This window comes from Drosophila subobscura, chromosome A (genome assembly GCF_008121235.1).
Source record: "Drosophila subobscura isolate 14011-0131.10 chromosome A, UCBerk_Dsub_1.0, whole genome shotgun sequence".
Classification (NCBI taxonomy): domain Eukaryota; kingdom Metazoa; phylum Arthropoda; class Insecta; order Diptera; family Drosophilidae; genus Drosophila; species Drosophila subobscura.
In genome coordinates, this window is record NC_048530.1 from 18,710,718 (window position 1) to 18,730,806 (window position 20,089).

The 20,089-nt window shown below is 52.7% G+C and overlaps 5 protein-coding genes across 6 annotated transcripts; 4 read left to right on the forward strand and 1 right to left on the reverse strand.

Moving 5' to 3' along the window:
- The first annotated feature begins 2,101 nt into the window (after positions 1-2,101).
- Positions 2,102-3,874, forward strand: LOC117903753 (probable cytochrome P450 311a1). Its single transcript, XM_034816163.1, has 4 exons — positions 2,102-2,270; positions 2,333-2,710; positions 2,765-3,114; positions 3,177-3,874. Exons 1-4 carry the CDS (start codon positions 2,120-2,122, stop codon positions 3,765-3,767), a joined length of 1,470 nt encoding a protein of 489 aa, XP_034672054.1. The 5' UTR covers positions 2,102-2,119; the 3' UTR covers positions 3,768-3,874.
- Positions 3,835-4,900, forward strand: LOC117903220. The gene has a single exon (XM_034815120.1). The coding sequence runs from the start codon at positions 3,908-3,910 to the stop codon at positions 4,898-4,900; it is 993 nt and encodes a 330-aa protein (XP_034671011.1). The 5' UTR covers positions 3,835-3,907.
- A 755-nt stretch (positions 4,901-5,655) lies between these two features.
- Positions 5,656-8,697, forward strand: LOC117903750. Its single transcript, XM_034816156.1, has 4 exons — positions 5,656-6,120; positions 6,192-6,537; positions 6,614-8,242; positions 8,313-8,697. The coding sequence occupies exons 1-4, from the start codon at positions 6,003-6,005 to the stop codon at positions 8,464-8,466; spliced, it is 2,247 nt and encodes a 748-aa protein (XP_034672047.1). The 5' UTR covers positions 5,656-6,002; the 3' UTR covers positions 8,467-8,697.
- An 829-nt stretch (positions 8,698-9,526) lies between these two features.
- LOC117903748 (serine/threonine-protein kinase par-1) lies at positions 9,527-16,349 on the forward strand. Of its 2 annotated transcripts, XM_034816149.1 has the most exons (9): positions 9,527-9,896; positions 10,331-11,301; positions 11,367-11,430; positions 11,496-11,782; positions 11,841-13,031; positions 13,081-13,377; positions 13,431-13,504; positions 13,578-15,405; positions 16,214-16,349. In XM_034816149.1, exons 2-9 carry the CDS (start codon positions 10,621-10,623, stop codon positions 16,319-16,321), a joined length of 4,530 nt encoding a protein of 1,509 aa, XP_034672040.1. In that variant the 5' UTR covers positions 9,527-9,896; positions 10,331-10,620; the 3' UTR covers positions 16,322-16,349. The 2 variants fall into 2 exon arrangements, with proteins under 2 accessions (XP_034672040.1, XP_034672041.1); XM_034816150.1 differs by lacking the exon at positions 9,527-9,896 and having other exon boundaries at positions 10,208-11,301.
- Positions 16,350-17,282: 933 nt separating this feature from the next.
- Positions 17,283-19,112, reverse strand: LOC117903752 (G-protein coupled receptor moody). Its single transcript, XM_034816161.1, has 3 exons — positions 18,570-19,112; positions 17,867-18,508; positions 17,283-17,806 (listed from the first exon to the last, which is right to left on the reverse strand). Exons 1-3 carry the CDS (start codon positions 19,055-19,057, stop codon positions 17,332-17,334), a joined length of 1,605 nt encoding a protein of 534 aa, XP_034672052.1. The 5' UTR covers positions 19,058-19,112; the 3' UTR covers positions 17,283-17,331.
- Positions 19,113-20,089: the final 977 nt, after the last annotated feature.

Below are 20,089 nucleotides of genomic sequence, written 5' to 3' on the forward strand. Positions count from 1 at the left end.
CACCCCATTCACCACCCCCGCACCCCGTATGATAATTGAAATGGTGAGTTGAGCCGCCAATGGGGTTTGGGCATGGGAATACAGCCGGGGGCCAGTGGCCGTGTCGGTGTGCGAGTGTGGGAGTGAGGAGGCCAAGTCAAACACAATAACCCGGCAGCAGAGAAACGGAAAACCAAAAATAGAAATAAGAATGAAAAAAAAAAGAAGCAAAACAAAAATTTAATAACTCGGCACGCTGCGCAATGATAACACAAAAGGGCCAATTCAAATTTCGATTTCGAATTAAAATTCAAATTTGCATTTCCATCCGCACAAAGGACTCGCCCGAAGCGAGTGTTGTAGATTTCCTTAAAGGATCAAAGACACAAAGCAGCGGACAGCAGAACGATTGTGAGTTTTCCGTGAGTTTCAAAGGCTTAACAAAGTTCATCAAATGTCATAAGCCGCTGCTGCTGCTGCTGCTGCTGTCTGAGTGCCATTGGTGTTCGGGGGAAGCTGCTGCATTGAAAGATCAATGAAAAGTCCGCTCGCTTTTAGGCTTTTTCTCTGTTGATCTTCAATGCGGCAGCTCAAAGAAAAATAATATAAATTTACGGTGCAAAAAGTATTCAGGGCTTGAGCGTGTTTGCGCTGATTAATTTCTCTGTTGAGTTTTCGTTTTGCCTCGTTTACCATCTTTGGATGCAGCTGGCAGCCCCTAAGCTGCAGGGAAAATATATAGTTTAAATGACAATTCAAGTACGCCTATTTTCATACTTAATTAATCTTTTGAGCCTCTCCTGCTGTCGTAGCAGTTCACAGAGACAGCAAGCCCACACGTGAGCGGTGGCCATTGATCAATTTTGCAGCTGAATGCGTTAAGCCAAATGAAAACTCAAGACGATTGATTGGCGACAAGCGTACCTGCCTAACAGCTCCCTACAGCCTCCCAACTTTGCAACCCGTTAGCATGGGTTTGTGTCTGAGCTTAGCAGATAAATACCAAGAAAATGCAACTGTTAATTTTGTGTGTGTTTTGTTGGTGTCTTACCTGGCTTGGACGGTACATGCACTGGCAGCAGCAGAGAATTTTGATTAGTTGCTGATAGCCTTGGTTGGCAAATCAATTATTACGCCCCAACGCTTCGCTGAACTGAAAATCACAAGTTCTTTTAATTAACTTTCACATCGTTGGGGCCAACAGACTGCAGCTTATGTGTTGGTTGGGTTGCTGTGTGCTCAGTGTCCAAAGGGGACATTAGAATTACAACAACTGTGATCGAAGGTGATTGGAAGACACTAGTCTTAAGGATTTTATGCCACCACGACGAGCCCCACACCATTGTATGATCCGGCTGCAGTTTCTTGCCCTGGCGTTATTTATTTGTTCCTTTAATCTTGCAATGCTTATTCAAGGTGAAACACGTGACGTCATGGAAAGTTACTGGCGCAGTCCGTTACAGAGACATGTTAACATAGCAGTGAAGTGCAGCAGCAGTGAAGCTCACTGCTAATAAATGTGTTGCTGTCGTTGCAGAGACATGTTAACTTAACAGTGAAGTGCTAACATGGTGTGCTTCCAGAGGCATGCTAACTTAGCAGCCAGCGAACAGAGATGAGGCCTTGGTGGACCTACATCAACTTGCAAGATCTGCAGAACTCTGTGCTCTTTTTGCTCTCGTTTTTTGCTGAGAGGCAGAGATGGACTTTACCATAAATTATTGCTTAGGCTTAACCAACACAGTGCTGCATAGGTGCATTTTGCTAATCGCTAAGCCAGATTAGATATGGGAAGGTGCTTGATGGAAAAAGCCAGACAAAAGAGCAATCGGAGATACAAATATACATTTGAATGTATTAATCCGATTAAACCCAAAGCAAAGTAACGCTACACAAGTACATACAAATGTCTGGTAACATTATCTGACCAGTCGAAAGAGTTGCAATATTTGCTCTGTTAGCAGCGCCCAGATACACACAGAGATTACATACATATGTGGGGGAGCTTGTATTACCCAGATTGCCAATTGAATACTGGCAGAAGATTATCGCTGATTGATATTGGCTTCCCCTCGATTCTATTCCGGTTCAGTCAGCCAGTCAGTGCGAGGCGGCCAGAGAGTGATTACCCACTGCCGAGATGCCTATTTGGTTGCTGTTGCTGTTGGGCCTGGCACTGCTGTTGCTCCTACGGAAGTGGTCGTTGCTGCGCCTGGGCAGCAGCCTGCCCGGACCCTGGGCTTTTCCGCTGCTGGGCAACGCCCAAATGGTGGGCAAGCTGCGGCCCGAATGTGAGTACAAAGCAGCCATCGTACTGGGATCTGGCCGCTGAGTGGCAGCCTTGGGTCTGCAGTCATCTTTCTGGTCTTTACAGAGCTACGCGATCGCTTTGGCGCCACCTATCGCCTGTGGCTGGGGCCGCAGCTGTGGGTTTTCCTGCACACAGCAGAGGAGACGCGCGAGGCGCTGCACGATCCCACACTGCGCAAGGCCGAGACCTTTCTCCAGCTGGAGCCGCTCATCGGCAATGGGCTGCTCATAAGCCATGGCTCCCACTGGACGCAGCAGCGTCGCCTCCTCACGCCCGCCTTTCGGCCCATCCTTTTGCGCAGCTTTGGCCCCAGCGTGGCCAAGCATGCGGATCGTCTGATCGAGCGACTCGAGGCGACCAGCGGCGCCTTTCTCGAGGTAACAGATCCACTCTTTGCCTGTCTGCTGGACGCCATCGTGGGTGAGTGGAGTGTGCCCCGCTGTGCAGACAACTTTTACAATTTCACGCCCTTAGACACCTCCATGGGTGGGCAGCTGGAGACGCAGTCTGTGGCCCACTCTCCCATCATCAGAGCCTTCCATCGCAGCAGCCAGCTGCTGTTCAAGCGCATGATCAATCCCCTGCTGGCCTCCGACTGGATCTTCAAGCGCACCCAACTGTGGCGCGAGTTGAGCGAGCAGCTTCAGGTTATCCACACGCTGATGGATTCGTTGATTGAGCGACGCTCCGCACAGCTCCAGCAGGAGGGGGATGTGCCCCGCAAGTCGCTCAATCTGCTGGACACGCTCCTGTTGGCCAAGGTCGATGGTGAACCCTTGAGCCGCAAGCAGATACGCGACGAGGTCAACACTTTTGTGTTTGCGGTAGGCAGGCGCTTTCCACATCCAGCACGGACTTCCATCTGATTATTCTGTACCGCTTGCAGGGCGTGGACACAACGACAGCGGCCATGTCCTTTGTCCTGTACGCACTGGCCAAGCATCCCGAGGCACAGCACCGATTGCAGGAGGAGTTGCGGCAGCTAGAGCCGAATGCATCAATGGATTTGGATGCCCTCAATGAGCTGCCCTATCTGGATGCACTGCTCAAGGAGGTGCTGCGTCTGTACACGATTGTGCCCACAACGGGACGCCAGACCACACGCGCCACTGTCATCGGTGGCCGCAAGTACTGCGCTGGCGTCACGCTCTGGATCAACATGTACGGCCTGGCACACGATGCGAGCTACTATCCCCAGCCGTATGCCTTCCAGCCGGAGCGCTGGCTGCAGCAGACGGAGCGGCAGACGGAGCGGCAGCCGGAGACGGCTGCTTCCTTCAGCTACATTCCATTCTCGGGCGGTCCGCATGTCTGCATTGGGCGTCGATACGCGCTTCTGCTGATGAAACAGCTGACGGTGCGCATAGCGACTGCGCTTCGGCTGGAACTGCGCCCGGACGAACCCGAGCTGACGCTGCAGGCACAGATGGTGCTCAAGGCACGTGAGGGCATCCATGTGGCATTTACAAAACGCTGACGCGGGGCCTGTCCAGGCTGTCCTGGCTGTCATGCCTGACATTTTGTAACATTTTTCGGTGTTCAGTTTCCAATTTTGTACGCAATACACACACATCGTTCCCTTTTGATTGTTTTAGTTTCTTGTTCCATTAACGCAAAATGTTTCCCAAGCGGAACTTTCTGCTCGAGAATCGACTGTTGGCCGCTCGTGTGCATCAGTCGTCCGTGAGGCCGCCGCTGAAGTACCACAACTACGAGATGCCCACGGCGGCTTCGCTGGCCAGGCGCACGGCACCCGCAGCCGTGAGCCGCAAGAGCGCTCTGGTGGAGCGACCTCGCAGAAGCTGCTCGGAGAAGCAAATCCAGACGGATGACATTTGCGACGAGCTGTTCCTCAGCGCGGCGCTGCTCAAGTGCAGCGAGCACGGCCAGACGAGAGCCACGCACAGCGAGGGCGATGAATGCAGCCCGCCGCTGACTCTGGGCCTCAAGCACATTGCCGGCGGATGTCTGCGACGCACCACATCCAACTTCGAGCTGGGCAGAGTGGCCGAGCAACGCTGTGGCCACCAGGCCGGTGGTCAGTACACACTGCACCGGCTGTTGGGCGGCGTTGCCGGACCTGTGGCTGGTTCCGAGCTGGACCAGTTGGACGAGAGTTCATCCATTAGCTCGGGCGACTCGTCGCGTATGGGATCGCCGCAGGTGCGCCAGGCGGCCATACCAGAAATCACAGACGTGGACCAGGAGGATCCGCTCAGCGCACGCTCCCGAACCTCCAAGTGCAGTGAGCTGTCTTCTGCCCCTGCTGCATCAACAGAGGTGGAGCGCGTGTCAGAAGAGCCAGAGGCTCAGCAGCAGCCACAGCTGGAGCAGCAGCAGGAGCCGAAGGTTAAGGTGGAGGAGCATCGCATCCTGCTGTCAGAGGCCCAGCGCACAGAACTGATTGAAGAGGCACGTGGCCTGCGCAGCCTGCTGATCGCCGAGTGGAATCGCTTGCCACTCTCCACGGCCACGCTTCGTGTGCGCAACCTGAAGCGGCAGCTGGAGCAAAAACTGGACATTGTGGACAAAGATCTGAGCGTGCTCTCCCAGCAGCGGGTGTACGTCAAGCAGGCCAGCTCGGATTCAGCTCGCAGGTTCTTCCATTGAATGAAGTCTGCAACAAATTACGATGCACATGAATAAATATGCAACGATTTCCACTTGTTGACGCTGGCCTTTTTTGGCCAAGGATTGGGCCAGGAGTGGGGACACATCAGCAGCTGGCGTTCCGTTGCATTTCCAGTCAGCGACTGCGTTTGCAAGCTATAGTCTTCTATAATTTAGTAAATAAAACATTTAACATCGAATGGCAAAGGGCGGGCGCACAAACGTAAACAAACCAGAGCGTTGCCAGACTTACTATTTTTACCGATAGTTGCGATTTTCGATAGTTAAGTTATTTAAAAGTACTCACTTGAAATGGGATAGTGAGTATCGATAGCACTTTTAGATATTTTACATTTCACATTTTACATATTTGGTTCTCTGGATTTGGTTACAGTTCCAGCTCCGCAGTCTGCGCTTTGGTGATGAGTTTTCCAATACAAATCTCGGTCTTTCCCCACTGGATGTGTATTCCAAATCATTTGAGAAGACATTGTTCTTTGTTCAGGAGTTAACTTGTTGAAAACATGACACCACATGGGATTAAGACATATTCGCAAGTAATGGACTTAAGTTGGGCAACTCTCCGGTCCAATACTTTCGAGTTCCTCGGCGATGCCCTGAAAGTACAGGAGTTAGTGCAAAACTTAAATGAAAAAACTTGAGTTAAAAAAATTACCGGTGAAACGTAAACATTTCCTCGACAGGTGTCTCCATCGCGAATTACATACATATGTAGTTAACCTGTAGCAAACGTGTAGTTACCATGCACAGAATTAATTTGTACGATTCTTTTTTTAATTAAACCCTATTTTATAGGAAATCAATTGAAAATGAGTAATTAAAATTTGGAAATCTCTTAGGAAATGAGTTAATTAGTAGTTGAAAATTATATGATCCGTGCTGAGGGTGCTAGCTAGCTAGTAATCCAAAGCCGAATATAAAAATCGCGGAATCACATCATCGCACACTCGCTGGCTGGCTGGCTGCTGGGCCTTTTGGGTTTGCATTTTTATTGTTTCCGCGCACGTGCAATAATATATAAATGAAACACAATTGAATACGGTGTGACCACGGCCTGCAGGCTCAACTGCAGACGGCGCAAATGGATCAATTCTCGCACGACTTGACGCTGGCCCTGGAGGAGACCTCGCTGATGGACAGGGCGTGCGGCGTTGGTAGGTGGGGTTCACGTCGCAGAACCCGATCGACGGGTAATTTGCGTAAGTAGTGCACACACGCATTTTGTTCCACATGTTGTTGAAGCCACACCTATCTCTGCTCCCATCCGCAGCTTGTGCGCCACAGCCCACAGAGGATTCGTCGAGCAGCCCCACGGACACAGCGAACGCTCATGGACATGGACATGGACATAGCCACGGGCACAGTCATGGCCACGGACACGGACACGTACACGGCCATGGCCAACATCACCACCACCATCATCACCACCAACACCCAAGTGCCAACGTAGACGGACTAGACCTTAAGCTGGCGGCAAGCGACTCGGATGACAAGGCGGGTGCCATGCTGCCGCTCCGCCTACCAGTCAAAACGCTGAACGCAGCGGCCGCCGTTCGCATGGGGGCAGGTGCGCTCGAGTCGGACTCCCTCAACGAGACGAACTTTAGTCCAGCACGGTAAGCAGCAAGCGAGGAGCAGGAGGTGCCTCAATATGTAAGCTAACCCTCCCCAACTCCCACCCTCTCTGTGTAGTTTCTACAAGCCGAACTCGCGGCGCAAGCGAAAGATAAAGCGCATGTCCATGGAGTTTGAATTCAGCAAGGACTCACATCCGGGCGCCTCGCCGCACAGCTGCACGGAGTCACCACTGCAGCCGGGAATGTTGGGCGGTGGCGGTGGCGCATGCAGCGGCCTGGCATTGGCATCGACGGGCACCATTCGCAAGCGCCTGCTAAAGGCGGATGCCGGCAATCGATCGAATTTCTTTTTCTGCGGAAAGCGAAAGCGCTCGAATCGCGACCGCTACCACGAACAGGAACCAGGCACCGGCTCGGGCATTGGGTGCAGCAGCAAGCTGCACTCTTCCAGCGTGCCACGCTACACCCACATGGAGGAGTACCAGCGGATGCGACCGCGCAGCTACTCCTCCACCTCTAAGCCGCACAGCGACCGCCTGTTGCCCCTCAACAAGGGACTGCTATCGAAAATCAATCGCATGGCCCAACAAACACAAAAGACTGACAATGCTGACGATGATGCCGATGACGATGACACCCCGAAGACCGGACAGTCCACGCAGGAGCTGCAGCAGCTGGAGGAGCTGGAGGAACTGTCCAAAAGCAAGTCGTCAACGGGCCGTGGAGAGCGGCAGAGTGCTCCCCAGCCAGCAGTAGATCCCGCTGCCTCCGTGCTCACCGTCACCGACATCCTGGGCAGCTTCAGCATGGACACCATAGTGCCCGTCACCGACATCGAGTCGCTCCTGAGCACACCCGACAAGGTACCACAGGTGCCACAGATGCCACGCCAGCAAAAAAGCAATAGCGCCTCCAAGGCCCATCGCCGACGCCGCTTCTGCCAGACGCCGCAGCCGCTGCAAGCGCAATCCATGGACATCAGCGAGCTGTACGATTTCCTCAGCTCCAGCTCGCTGAGCTCCTCATCGGACAGCGAGGATGGAGGCCACAGGCGCCACGACACTGGCCGCGAGGGCGACGACGAGCTTACCGACTGGCCGGGCAACGAGTTTGGGCCCGGGGGCAAGTATGATCCCAAGCGGAAGCTCACCAAGAAGTCACTGCTCTCGCAGATACGCTCGGATGATACGATTGGCGAGGACGACACCCTCATGTCGGGCACGGAGACCACTGTGGCCGCAGAGAGTGCTCCTCAGACACAGACGCCTTGGCTGACGGATGCATTGCAGGAATTGTCCCGCTTTCAGCCCGCACCCGCTTCGGAGCCCATTGAGATTCAGGGCGGGGCCAGTGGCTATCGTCATGCCACTGCGAGCTTCATCGATGTGAATCACTGCCTGGATATGGACATCAATGTGGACACAGTGCCGGCGGTGAAGCAAATCGAGAGCGAGATGTCCGGCGAGACATCGAACCCATTCCTCTCCTCCTCGCCGCCCGGACAGGTGCAGGAGGTGCGCGAAATTCGCGCCGGCTGTCGTCGCATCAATGGCGACCGGCCCGGCTTCAGCATTAAGCTAAGCGTGAACGAGCGACTCGCACGCTTTCTGCAGGATCCGCGCCAGACCCAGATCCGGCTGCCCGACATGGAGATCAGCGAGTCCGACAGCCTCTACAACCTGGCCAACCTGTACTCGCTCACGATGGTGGTGGAGCACGGCTGCACAGTGCTTACGAAGACAGGGTGAGTGGCCTGCCTGACATTCCTCCGTCACACAGTAATAACTCAAATCTGCTTCATTCTCCTTCGACAGGAATACCACACAGTCGGTCAGCGTGGAGCATCCACAGCAGCGTGGCCTGCCGCAGCATCCGGATCTCTTTGGCGACTTTAAGCGGCGCTGCTATGGCGACGGTGAGGGAGATGGCGAGAGGGAGAACGAAGCTAAAGAGTTGGACAACAAATGACTAATCAGAACCTGAACACCGGACCAGTCCACCACCCATAGCGGCAGCAAATGGAACTCGCTGCGGAGTAAAACTTCGAGGAATTTCAGGACCTGCCTACGCTTGCCTAAGAGCGAGAGCGAGCGAACGAGAACGAGTGCGACAGCTACAGCGACAGCGAGTTAGAGAAATAGATTCGATCTGACGTTACAACGAGAGTAATATTAAAGCTTTTAAGAGTGTTCTTGTAAAGTCCCATGTACATATGTATGTATATCGAATGATATTGTGGCGTGTGTGTCTGTATGTGCGCGTATATCGTTCCGTGTGTATATACTAATATACAATATAATAATTGTAAAACTTGTTAGGGTACGAGGCGAACAAGATCCACCTGTCCATAATCAATGCAATTCCCATCGTCACCTGATTACGAGCGAGATGGCAAGCGTGCCAGCGAGATGGAGCTGTATGGCATATGGCATGGATCTTTTTGCCTTGTTCCACTGTACAAAATACTTCATATATGTATATGCCTGTTCCAAAAAGATATAAAAAGGCGAATATTAATATATATTTACTCGTATATGTAAATATGTGCAGACACCATCTGTACTTCTATATGTTCATGGGCACCATTAGCTTCCCTTGAATCTGTCATGGAAAGGGACCAGAATTTATGGAGTTTGAAATCGGTTTGTGGATTGAAGGATGCCTCGGCTGTGAATAGAATTCAATGAGCGAATCTTGGACGAAACTCGAACCTGCGAAATATTTCGATTCCAGTTTCGGAATGTTCCCGATTCGCAGTGTGTGTGTGCCATTCAAATGCTGCCCGCTTTGACCTGCTCGTGGTGTGGTGGGGGTCGTCGAGGACGGCGCATGCTCATTGGTCCCACGGCCACCCACCAGCTGGAGCAGAGTTGCCAGGCAGGCAGGTTACGTTTACGTTTGCTGTCGGCCAGGCCAGGGCTTCTTGGGCCCAGGTATTTTATCCGTTCTAACTGGTGGCGGCCGGCAACCCTCAATGTGTACATGGCACATGGCAACCCTTGGCGCTGCTGCGCTGCGCTGCTGGGGGTCGGGTCGCCGCGGGGTCGTCCTCGGCAGAAGCGCATTGAGCTTTCGACGGTATCGGACACAGTTGGACGCAGCTCAACGGGGAGATTGGAACCAAAGTTACTCATGTTTGTGAGCTCCAGCACCACCGCCGTGGCCCCCCCACGCGAGTGTCAATAACTCTCACGCCGTGTGAATGATGTGAATGAAGAAATTAGGAGCCGGAGTCGCTAATCTTCGCTTCAAGCAGGCACAATCAGAGCTAATCGGGACAGGCGGAACTCCAAGCCAAAGTTTAGTCTCCAGTAGCCGCCAGTGTGTTGCCAGTGTCGCTGCCGACATCAGCGAACTGTTGTCTTGACAGCCTAAAAACGAAACGGTACAAACCAACGGTAATTGCCAACTCGCGGAGTCATCAGCTTTGCCTTCAGCTGCAACTGTCAGGCTGCAGCCTGCAGTTTCAGGCTCCATTTCCAGCTTAGGGCTTCAGCTCCAACTCTCGTCCTCCTCCACGTGAGACGACGACAGAGGAGAAGATTTTTACGACGCGGCCGCTGCTGCTTATTGATTTTTCCACACAAGAGAGACGGCGAGAGCGAGAGCGCAAGTGAGAGCAGGAGAGAGAGCGTGTGAGTGGTGAGCAGCAGCAGCAGCAAAGCGAAGTGAGAGCGACGTCACACACTCTCAGTGGTATGATTGGGGGTGGGGTGGTGAAGGCAAAGCATATACACACGCACACACGCACACACACACACATACACACGTGCTAATCTGTTATCAGAACTATTTTGCATTCGTTCTCTCTCGCTCTTGCTTCATCTTGCAGCCTGACCAGAGGTTGGGAGACCAGACCATGAGGGAGACGGTGCAGGCGGCGTTGGGCAGTAGCAGCAGCAGCAGCAGCAGCAGCCGACGGTTGCGACTGCAGTAGAGCCGCTTCTGCATGCAGTGCGAGCATGTGCATCATTTGTAGCGCCATCTCTGTCTCACCATCTGAGCACCTGAGTCAGAGTCTGAGTCGAAGACGGAGTCCCGCAGTCGCCCGCGTCTGAGTGGCTTCAGCAGCAGCAGCAGCAGCAGCAGCAGGCAGGCAGGCAGGGTGGCGCAGTTGGGAAAATGAGTGCGTGCGAGGCGACAGCCGGCGAGGATGCGGGCGGTCACAGTAGTCGCAGTCGCAGTCGCAGCGAGCTGGACACGGATACGCAGGAGAAGCAGGAGGAGCAGCCAAAACAGCAGCAGTCGAATGGCGAGCAGTCGCAGTCCCAGTCCCACAACAGCATCATCCAGCAGGAGGAGCAGTCGAACGAATCCAAGCCAAAGCCCACCTCCAAGCCACACCAAGAGGCGCCACTGCTGGAGGGATGCAGCAGTGGCATGGCCGCACCCTCCATAGATGCCCTGGTGGCCTGCAAGGATGTGCTGCTCGCCCAGAAACTCTTTGCGAGTGGCGGCAGCAATGTGCCCGGACCCGCACCAGGATCGATAACGGGCTCGGGACCGGTACCCGGACCAGCACCGAGCTCTGGATCGTCTCCCAGCTCCAGTTCCAGTCCCAATACCAAGGAGCTGCTCAAGCTCAAGGAGCCAATGCGTGTGGGCTTCTATGACATCGAGCGGACCATTGGCAAGGGCAACTTTGCCGTGGTGAAGCTGGCCCGTCATCGAATCACCAAGAACGAGGTGGCCATCAAGATCATTGACAAGTCGCAGCTGGATCAGATCAATCTGCAAAAGGTCTACCGCGAGGTGGAGATTATGAAGCGTCTGAAGCATCCGCATATCATCAAGCTGTATCAGGTGGGTGTGGCCGCAGATCTTCCTTCCAGTTCGTGCCGCTTACCCATTTCCTTTCCTTTTTGCAGGTCATGGAAACCAAGAACATGATCTACATAGTGTCAGAGTATGCCAGCCAGGGCGAGATCTTTGGTGCGTAGATGTCCCAACTCTTAGCCCAAACTCACTTCATTGCCCTTGGCCTTCCTCTTCCACAGATTACATTGCCAAATATGGCAGAATGTCCGAGTCAGCGGCACGCTTCAAGTTCTGGCAAATCATCTCAGCGGTCGAGTACTGCCACAAGAAGGGCATCGTCCACAGGGATTTGAAGGCCGAGAATCTGCTGCTCGATTGCAGCATGAGCATCAAGATTGCGGACTTTGGCTTCTCGAATCACTTCAAGCCCGGCGAGCTGCTGGCCACCTGGTGCGGCTCACCGCCCTATGCCGCCCCAGAGGTGTTCGAGGGTAAGCAGTACACGGGACCCGAGATAGACATTTGGGTGAGTGCAAAACGATGGAAGCTTTGTCCCTGATCTTCATCCTCTTTGGCTGTTGCAGAGCTTGGGCGTTGTGCTTTATGTGCTCGTTTGTGGAGCTCTTCCTTTTGATGGCTCCACGCTGCAGAGCCTGCGGGATCGTGTGCTCTCGGGCCGCTTTCGCATTCCCTTCTTCATGAGCTCCGAGTGCGAACATCTCATCCGTCGCATGCTGGTGCTGGAGCCAACGCGCCGGTACACCATCGAACAGATCAAGCATCATCGCTGGATGTGCCCGGAGCTGCTGGAGCATGCCCTGATTGCCAAGTACAACCTGAATGTGGATCGCCAGACGGTGCTGGAGCCCAGCGAGGATATACTCCGCATCATGGCCGAGTATGTGGGCATCGGGCCGGACAAGACGCGTGCCAGCCTCAAGAAGAACACCTACGACCATGTGGCGGCCATCTATTTGCTGCTGCAGGATCGCGTCAGTCACAAGAAGGAGCAGGCCCGGCCCACCGAGGGTGCCTTGCCAGTGCCACCACCGGCACCAGCTGGCTGTGGTGCCGTTTCCGTGTCCAGCACCAGCAGCAGCACCTCCAGCCGTTTGCTCTACAAGAGCAGCAAGCAATCGCTCAGCCTGGAGCAGCATCAACAGCAGCAGCAGCAGCAGCAGCAGCTTCTACTCCTGCAACAGCAGCAGCAGCAGCAGCAACAATCAAAGACAATATCCACCACTACGACGATCCTGGGCAAGGATCAGCCACAGAAAAGACTTAGCCGCCATCAGACTGTGCTCATGAGCGAGCGACCATTGCCCACTGGGGATCCCGGCTACTACTCAAAGCAGATGCAGCTGCAGCTGCACAATCACAATCACAATCTGCCCACCCACGTTCCTGGCGCCTATCTCAATGGCGGCGAGGATGCACCCTCCTGCGGCATACCTGTGCTGCCTGTGCGCTACACGCCTCTGCCCTCTGCCACTAATATTTCCTCCTCCACGGCCGTCTCGCGCATGGGACGGCACAGCCTCACCTCCAGTTCGCCGAGAAGTCATCGGCCATTGGCCATTTCGCTGAGCATCGACAACCACAATCACAATCCCTCACTGGCCAATCTACGCTGCCGTGAGCTCATGGAGCCCGGACAGCCCAGTCCAGCGGTGGCTTCTGTGGCGGGTCCATTGGTATCCAAGCAGCTGCAGCAGACCATCAGCGAGTACATCATCAAACAGAGCACCGAGGACTGCCGCCAGCTGCTGCAACAGGTGAGGCGAAGGTTCAGCTAAGGCAGCTCCTAATCCTTTTATCTTTCAGTCCACGGCCATTGCTGAGGGCAAGGAGGAGCTGGTCAGACAGGAGACGACAGTCGGTGGCTGCAAGGCGAGTGGCTCCACATCCTCCTCTGCCACGGCCTTAGCCACGGGCAGTGCACACGCCGAGGATCAAAATCAGAATCAAAATCAACATCACAGCCAAAAGACAATAAAGGTCATGTCGAGTTCAAGTAGCTTCGACTCCACCGCCAATCTCAATCAGAGCTTTCGCTACAAGATGTCCGCCGAGGCCAACAAACTATTCCAAACGCTGCAAGAGAGTCCGCTGCCCGTGGAGGTAAGTAGCAGACAGTCAGCCCACTCTCATTTCTCACTCCTTTGCCCAAACAGAAGCCCAAGCGGCGTGGCGTGGCCAGCACAAATGGCAATGGCCATGAGGCGGGGCAGGAGCTGAACGGCGACAGGTGAGTTGTTCCTCCAGGTGTTTTTCCCTTTCTTCCATCATGGCTCATGGCTCATGGCTCATCCATTTTCCAGGCGCAGCGACAAGAAAACCTTTGAGAAAAAGGTCCTAGCCCAGGGCAGCTCCAGCACGGACGAGGGCTGTGAGACGGATCAGGGCAACGAGGCGCCCACTCCGGGTGGTGCCAAGGAAGGCTCACAGTCGAGCAGCGACCTCACCACCACGGCACACAGCGGCAGCGGCAATGGCAATGGCAATGGCAATGGCAACGGCCACGGCCACAGTCAGACCACCAGGATGCGTTCCTATGCGAGCAGCAGCAGCTCCAGCGGAGTGCTCGCCTCTGGCAGCTACTCGAAGAGTCTCAGCCAGAACCTGAGTCGCGGCTCCTCGAAGAGCAACTGCAGCGCTGGGGCCTACGATAGCTTGGACTTTGTGCTGCCCTCCGGCAGCCTGCCCTCGTGCATGGGCTCGAGCTCCATGCTGGCCGTCGCTGTCGCCGCCGGGGCAGCCGCCTCCAGTGAGCACTCCTCGGAGCGATCCCTCTACAGCAGCCACAACTCGTGCATCCACATGCCCAGTGCCGTCAATTTGAGTTTGACCGCCAGCTCCACACCGAATCCCACACCGCCGCCACCGCCAGCGGGTGCGGGTGCGGGTGGTGGTCCCTTTCAGGACAAACGTTCGCCCATTCACTTTCGGGAGGGGCGACGGGCGAGCGATGGACTGGTGGCCCAAGGACTGCTCAGCTCCGGGGGTGGCTCGCTGTTGGGCAGCAGCCGCGTCTACGGCAGCTACCGCTACGACCAGGTGAAGCGGCATGGCTGGCTGGAGATACAACAGCTGCAGCAGGAGGCAGCCACACATCCCCATTCACATTCGCATTCGCATTCGCATCATCACCCGCTACCGCATCCACATTCGGCGCCACCCTATGGACTGGATGAGCTCAGCCTGGGCAACTGTCAATTCCCGAATGGTCAATTTTATGCGCTGCCTGGAGGCAAGCCGACGTCGCACCATCATCACCCACTGCTGACACTGCCGCACCACCACCACCATCAGCAGCAGCAGCACCAGCACCAGCAGCAGCACCACCACCACCATCATCCTGGTCATGGGCTATTCCATCCGGGATCTCCGGGTGGTCCTGTGCCAGTGCCGCTGCTCCTGGAGTCGGCTGGTGGTGATATTTACAGTCATGCCTGCTATGCCCCACCACCGCCACCGCCGGGCCTCTACTCGCATCAGCACCAGCTGACGGGCATGGCGGTGCCCATGTCGCCCATGCAGAAGCCACCGCTGCAGCAGCAACTGCTGCAGCATCGTCTGCTCCAGCAGAAGCGACAGCTCTTCCAGAAGCAGTATGCTCTGGAGGCACAGCTAGCTGGACGCCACCATCACCAGCAGCAGCAGCAGGCGCAGCAGCACCACCAACAGCATCAGCACCACCAGACTGCGCACTTCAATCACGGCCACGGCCACGGCCATGGCCACGGTCATAGCCTGAATCACGGACTGAACCTTGGACTCGGACTTGGTCATGTGTCGCCAGCTCCGATGCCGGAGCAGCACCTCACCGAGGAGCTGTACGAGCTGGCCATGCTGGATCGCCCCAGGAGTGGCACTCCACGACTGCAGCACTCGCTGACGATGCCCGGAGCGCATGCCTTCAGCCAGATGAACCTCAAGACCTCCTACATCAGCCAGCCGCCCGGCCAATCGTCTGAGTCGTCATCGTCGTCTGGCCCAGGCTCGGGCTCGTGCTCGGGGCCAGGCTCAATGACGGCCACGGGCTCTGGTTCGGGTTCAGCGCCGCCGTCCACAGCGCCGGGCACACCTACGTCGGTCAAGTGCAAACCATCAACGCCACACGGGCACAGCCACGAGGCAGACTATCATGTAAGGATTGTCATTCATTTTAATTCCCATTGTTTCCATTGAGCCATAGAGCATAGAGCCATATAGCCATAGAGCAACCCACTTCCTTCAGCTAAATCTTTCAATTTCCCAATCGATTCTAAATGATCTGGCAGCTGGGTAGAACATTGACCAGAAAAGTTCCTTTTAGGGAGTTGCACAGAAGAAAAACAAGTGCAAAATATACTTCGCTTAACCAAAGTACTGGAGAAGAGTCTCTAAGACTAAGACTTTAACTAGAAGCAGCAGAAGACTTGAAGTAACTTTTTAAGGAGCTACAATTATCCCAACCATATAGGGGATGATTGTGATTTTCAGTCCCCATGTTCCCATGGATCATAACACTTCCAAATCAAACCCTAACCCTATATCTACCTAATGCAAAATGATTATCATAATAATCACCATAATCATAGTCCCCACAAGTAACTTAAACACATTTCAAATCCCTAACTTGACTGTTGAAACTGTTGCCAGCTCAAGTAGCAATGAACCCAAACGTACATTCATTGGTCTATGACCCACCTATAACCTGCACATTAAGTCTGAATATTCCTCCTAAAAGATCGAACTAAAACCGAATTGCTTAAATGTTTTCACTCAAAAAGCCAGACTACCCTATAAAGTTATTAACATTCGGATTGAACGATCGATTCTAACGAAATGGTCTTGAATAATTTTTACATAATTTCCAACGTCATCAGCGGCAGGTGGGCATAACCCGAAGCACATAATCTACAAAGAATTTTCTATCATTCAACCGATTTGATCAATTCTTTTTTTCTTATAGACATCGACGCCAGTGCTCAGCTTGTTCACGCCCAACTGGCAAACGCTGGTCAAACCTCTCAGCGAGAGTCCCATTTTGGAGATCTCCGAGCATATGGAATCAGTCTGAATGGAAGCGAAATGATGTAGGATGTGGAAAGGATGTGGAAACTATGGGAAAACGAACTAATGGTGTCCGAAAGCAGGGCCACACTTTTATTAAGCTCGCAATCGCAATTATGAATTATTTTAATCCATATACGATATACAACACATACATATAGATGATATACATACATATACACCTACGTATACATATACAGATACGGATATACATACATACAAGCAGATATCGCTGGACCGCTGGTTCGCTGGAGCAGGCAGGGGTCTTCTCTCTTCTCTAACTATATTTATTGGAAGGAAGAAAGCCAATTCAAAAACGAGGTCGATGCGAGCTGGAAACGAGCACGAAGCGAGCCTGAGACGAGCATGAAGCGAGCCCAAAGCGAGCCGAAACCGTTGCCGAAACGAGCCCGAAACCGTTGCCGTTATATTGGAAGAATAATTTAGTTGTGTTACTAGTCGATAAGTAGTCCAAAAACGTTTCGTACGCATACGCAGCAGACATATACATTATGTATATGGTATATTGATAATAATAGCGTTAAGCTATAGCTCTACTTATGATTATACTTACTACGAGTATACACTCGGAATAGCCCCGAATCGAGCTGCCCACTGCAAGGCCATTGAAGTTGCCCACAAGAGTTGGGGTGCTGCTGGGTGGGTAGCTGGGTTGTTGGGTTGTTGGGTTGCTGGGAGATGAACAACGTAACTACATATATCAATTATTCGAAGCATTTATTGGGGGCTATAGATACGTATATCTGTATACGGATATATGTTTATATCTCTATGTATTGGTACAATAATTAGCGACAAGCAAAACAAACTAAAAACCAAACACAAAACATCGATTGTTCTTAAACATGGAATTCAAATGTAAAACCAGATATTAAAGTCATTTGGTATAAAATGCAAATATTTTTTTCTTCTGTGGTTCATTGTACATTTATATAAGTATGTGTGTGTGTGTGTGTGTGTGCATGTGTGTGTGTGTACTTGGAAGGAAGGAAGGAATCATGTTTTCACCTGTCGATTCGATTCCTGTAACTTTTTCTTGGCATTCGCATTCGCATTGGCATTGGCATTGGCATTATTTCGATGCTGATGCGGATCGGGTGTGCCATGGCAGCGCAACAGATTCCAGTAGGCCCGTCGATATTCGGAGCTCATCAGCACATAGATGAGCGGATTGATGCAGGTTGTCAGATAGATGAGCAGATAGCCGGATATATTGAACACATGCACCTCGGTGGCACTCTTCCAGATCTTGGCCACCGTTATGGGCAGATAGCAGATGACAAACCACACAAAGATCACCAATATCATCTTGAGCAGGCGTCGATCCTTGACACTCATGCGTCCGGGGTAGATGGACGAGGCATTCGATGTGTTACCCATGGACACATAATGGGATTTGCGTGGACTAAAGCGTGTAAAGGAGGTGCGCAGCGAGGTGGTAATGGGATTGGCAACGGGACTGGGATTCTTCCTGCAGAAAAGGGAATTAAATGTGTCAAGAGGGTAAGGCATAGAGTGTCTGAATACGTACGTGGAGTTCTTGCTCTGCTCCAGCTGTGTCTGGCTCTGTGTCTGTGTCTGATTCTGGTTCTTGTTTTTATCGCGATCTTTGAGCACCACATTTGCATCGACTGGCAGCTGATGATCCTCCTGATCCTTTTGCTGCTCTCTTTGCCTTTGCTTACCGATGCTGTACGAGATGGGCAGACTCTCGGTGGAGGCATTATCATCGATATATGCGATATACTCATCCACCACAAACGGTCGCAGGCCGTGCTCCGCCTCCGAGCTGGAAGTGCTCGCCTTTTCCTTACTCTCCACCGTCGTCTTGGGCATGGCCAGGGACTGGGTTGATGCCGCTGCCGCTGCGGCTGATGCCGTTGCTGTTGTCGTCTCGCCGACCCTGGTGCCGGCACGTATGGCCGCCTGGCGTACGAGCAGGAAAATGCGAGCATAGCAAATCACAATGCAGATGCAGGGCAGCATAAAGGCGGCCATGAAGAGGAACTCCTTGGGCGAACGATCGTACTGATCGTGCAGTATCGAGCACGAGCCAATGCTCGTGTCCAGCCCAAAGCGTCCCCAGACACCGCGCCACGTGGGTATCATAATGGAGAAGGTCAACACCCAAGTGCCAGCCACCATCAAAGCCAAGTAGCGTCGCTGGTAGATCCTAAAAGAATCAAAATTTCCATTGTAGTCACACAAAGAATAAGCGGGGTCTGCGATATCACCTGGGATACTGCCGTGGATGTGCGATGATGATGTAGCGATTGATGGTAATCAGCGAAACGGATAGCAGGGACACGGCCAGCAGACCGTAGCGCAGCATTGGGAAGAGCCGGCACAGCAGATCGCTATGCGTCCAGGCCCGCTCCATAAAGGTGGACGCGGCCAGGGGCAGATTGAAGCAGCCAAACAGCAGATCCGAACAGGACAGATTAATGATGAAAATGGCCGTCGAGTTGCGCGTCTGCCGACCCCGCGAGAGTGCCACAATGGTCAGCAGGTTGCCGGGAACGCCCACAATGATGAAAACGATGCAGGCCACCCAGGCGAAGGTTAGCAGCTCGTCGGAATAGCCCTGGAAGAGTTCGTTGCCAGCAGCTGGACCGGTCGCTGGACCGCGCAGGCCAGCATCCAGCATTCCGCTGCCATTCAGCTCGTAGCTGTCCTGGCCCTTGTCCAGGACGCGGGACTGGCTCTGGAGGGGAGGGAACATGCTCCGGCACTGATCTGTTAGGGCCGTTTCGACAGTGACGCGCCCGGTTCCTGCGCCGAATTTGTACTAAACTAAATTCTCCGCACTTCCACATCCACGGCTCCCCACACCCCAGAGCACCAAAGACGCACCAGAGACGGATGGGTGGGATGAGGATGGGAATGGGGCTGGGGCTGGGGCTGGGTATGAAGTGTATTGGTGGCAGCAAACTGTGGCGGGGCGCAGAGGCGGCCGCGGCCAAGCGAATATTGGAAACAAAACGAGAAGCAGAATATCGGAGTGTCGACGCGCTAGATACCCTTTTCCAGCGGCCATCAAACTTACGATCGCTTTTAATATATATAAATAACATTTCTATTTGGAACACCCTCTTGGAACAGTTTTAGGTTATTTTTTGAGTATTTTTGGCACTCAGAAAAATATTTTTTTGTGTAAATAGATCAATTTTAATGTAATTTACATTTATTTAAAGAAATTAAGGACCATATTACGAGTATATCTAAATCGAACTAAATTGTATATTGTAAAAGTTGAATGAATGAATTTTTATTAATATATGTTATATGTATATCTTATATGTACATATGTATGTATGTATTAGAAAAACAAAGCAACAAAGAGAATTTATATGAAGATTTTGTAATTTATAAACGGAAAATATTATATCAAATATTTTACACCTTCATTTTTAATGTATCGTATCTAAGGATCGAAGCAAACTGTCAGTTAGGATATTCCCATTCGTAGTACCCTCTGCAAAGAGTATAAAAAGCGCAAGAACAGGCAAAGTCGATGGCGTCAGAGGGCGGGTGCTGGGGGACGGTGGGAGCAGCAGTCGAACTAGAAAAACTTTCGAAAAGGAAAACAAAAAGAACAGCAACAAATTTTTATTGTATACAACAATTGACTTCATCATCGGGTAATTTTGGTAATTTGGAAATTTGGTTTTTGTGGAATGGGGCGCTTTGTTTACATTGTTCCTATTCTTCTATTCCCGTTGTCTCCATCCCGCTCTTGCTCCTGGCCCACTCT

Coding starts and splice junctions, on each gene's coding strand:
- LOC117903753 (XM_034816163.1), top strand. CDS start 2,120: ATGCCTATTTGGTTGCTGTTGCTGTTGGGCCTGGCACTGCTGTTGCTC. Junction 2,271..2,332: donor GGGCAAGCTGCGGCCCGAAT/GTGAGTACAAAG, acceptor TTGGGTCTGCAG/TCATCTTTCTGGTCTTTACA. Junction 2,711..2,764: donor TCTGCTGGACGCCATCGTGG/GTGAGTGGAGTG, acceptor TCACGCCCTTAG/ACACCTCCATGGGTGGGCAG.
- LOC117903220 (XM_034815120.1), top strand. CDS start 3,908: ATGTTTCCCAAGCGGAACTTTCTGCTCGAGAATCGACTGTTGGCCGCT.
- LOC117903750 (XM_034816156.1), top strand. CDS start 6,003: ATGGATCAATTCTCGCACGACTTGACGCTGGCCCTGGAGGAGACCTCG. Junction 6,538..6,613: donor ACGAACTTTAGTCCAGCACG/GTAAGCAGCAAG, acceptor CTCTCTGTGTAG/TTTCTACAAGCCGAACTCGC. Junction 8,243..8,312: donor ACAGTGCTTACGAAGACAGG/GTGAGTGGCCTG, acceptor CTCCTTCGACAG/GAATACCACACAGTCGGTCA.
- LOC117903748 (XM_034816149.1), top strand. CDS start 10,621: ATGAGTGCGTGCGAGGCGACAGCCGGCGAGGATGCGGGCGGTCACAGT. Junction 13,032..13,080: donor GCCGCCAGCTGCTGCAACAG/GTGAGGCGAAGG, acceptor TTTATCTTTCAG/TCCACGGCCATTGCTGAGGG. Junction 13,378..13,430: donor AGAGTCCGCTGCCCGTGGAG/GTAAGTAGCAGA, acceptor TTGCCCAAACAG/AAGCCCAAGCGGCGTGGCGT.
- LOC117903752 (XM_034816161.1), bottom strand. CDS start 19,057: ATGTTCCCTCCCCTCCAGAGCCAGTCCCGCGTCCTGGACAAGGGCCAG. Junction 18,509..18,569: donor CATCCACGGCAGTATCCCAG/GTGATATCGCAG, acceptor TGATTCTTTTAG/GATCTACCAGCGACGCTACT. Junction 17,807..17,866: donor GAGCAGAGCAAGAACTCCAC/GTACGTATTCAG, acceptor CCTTTTCTGCAG/GAAGAATCCCAGTCCCGTTG.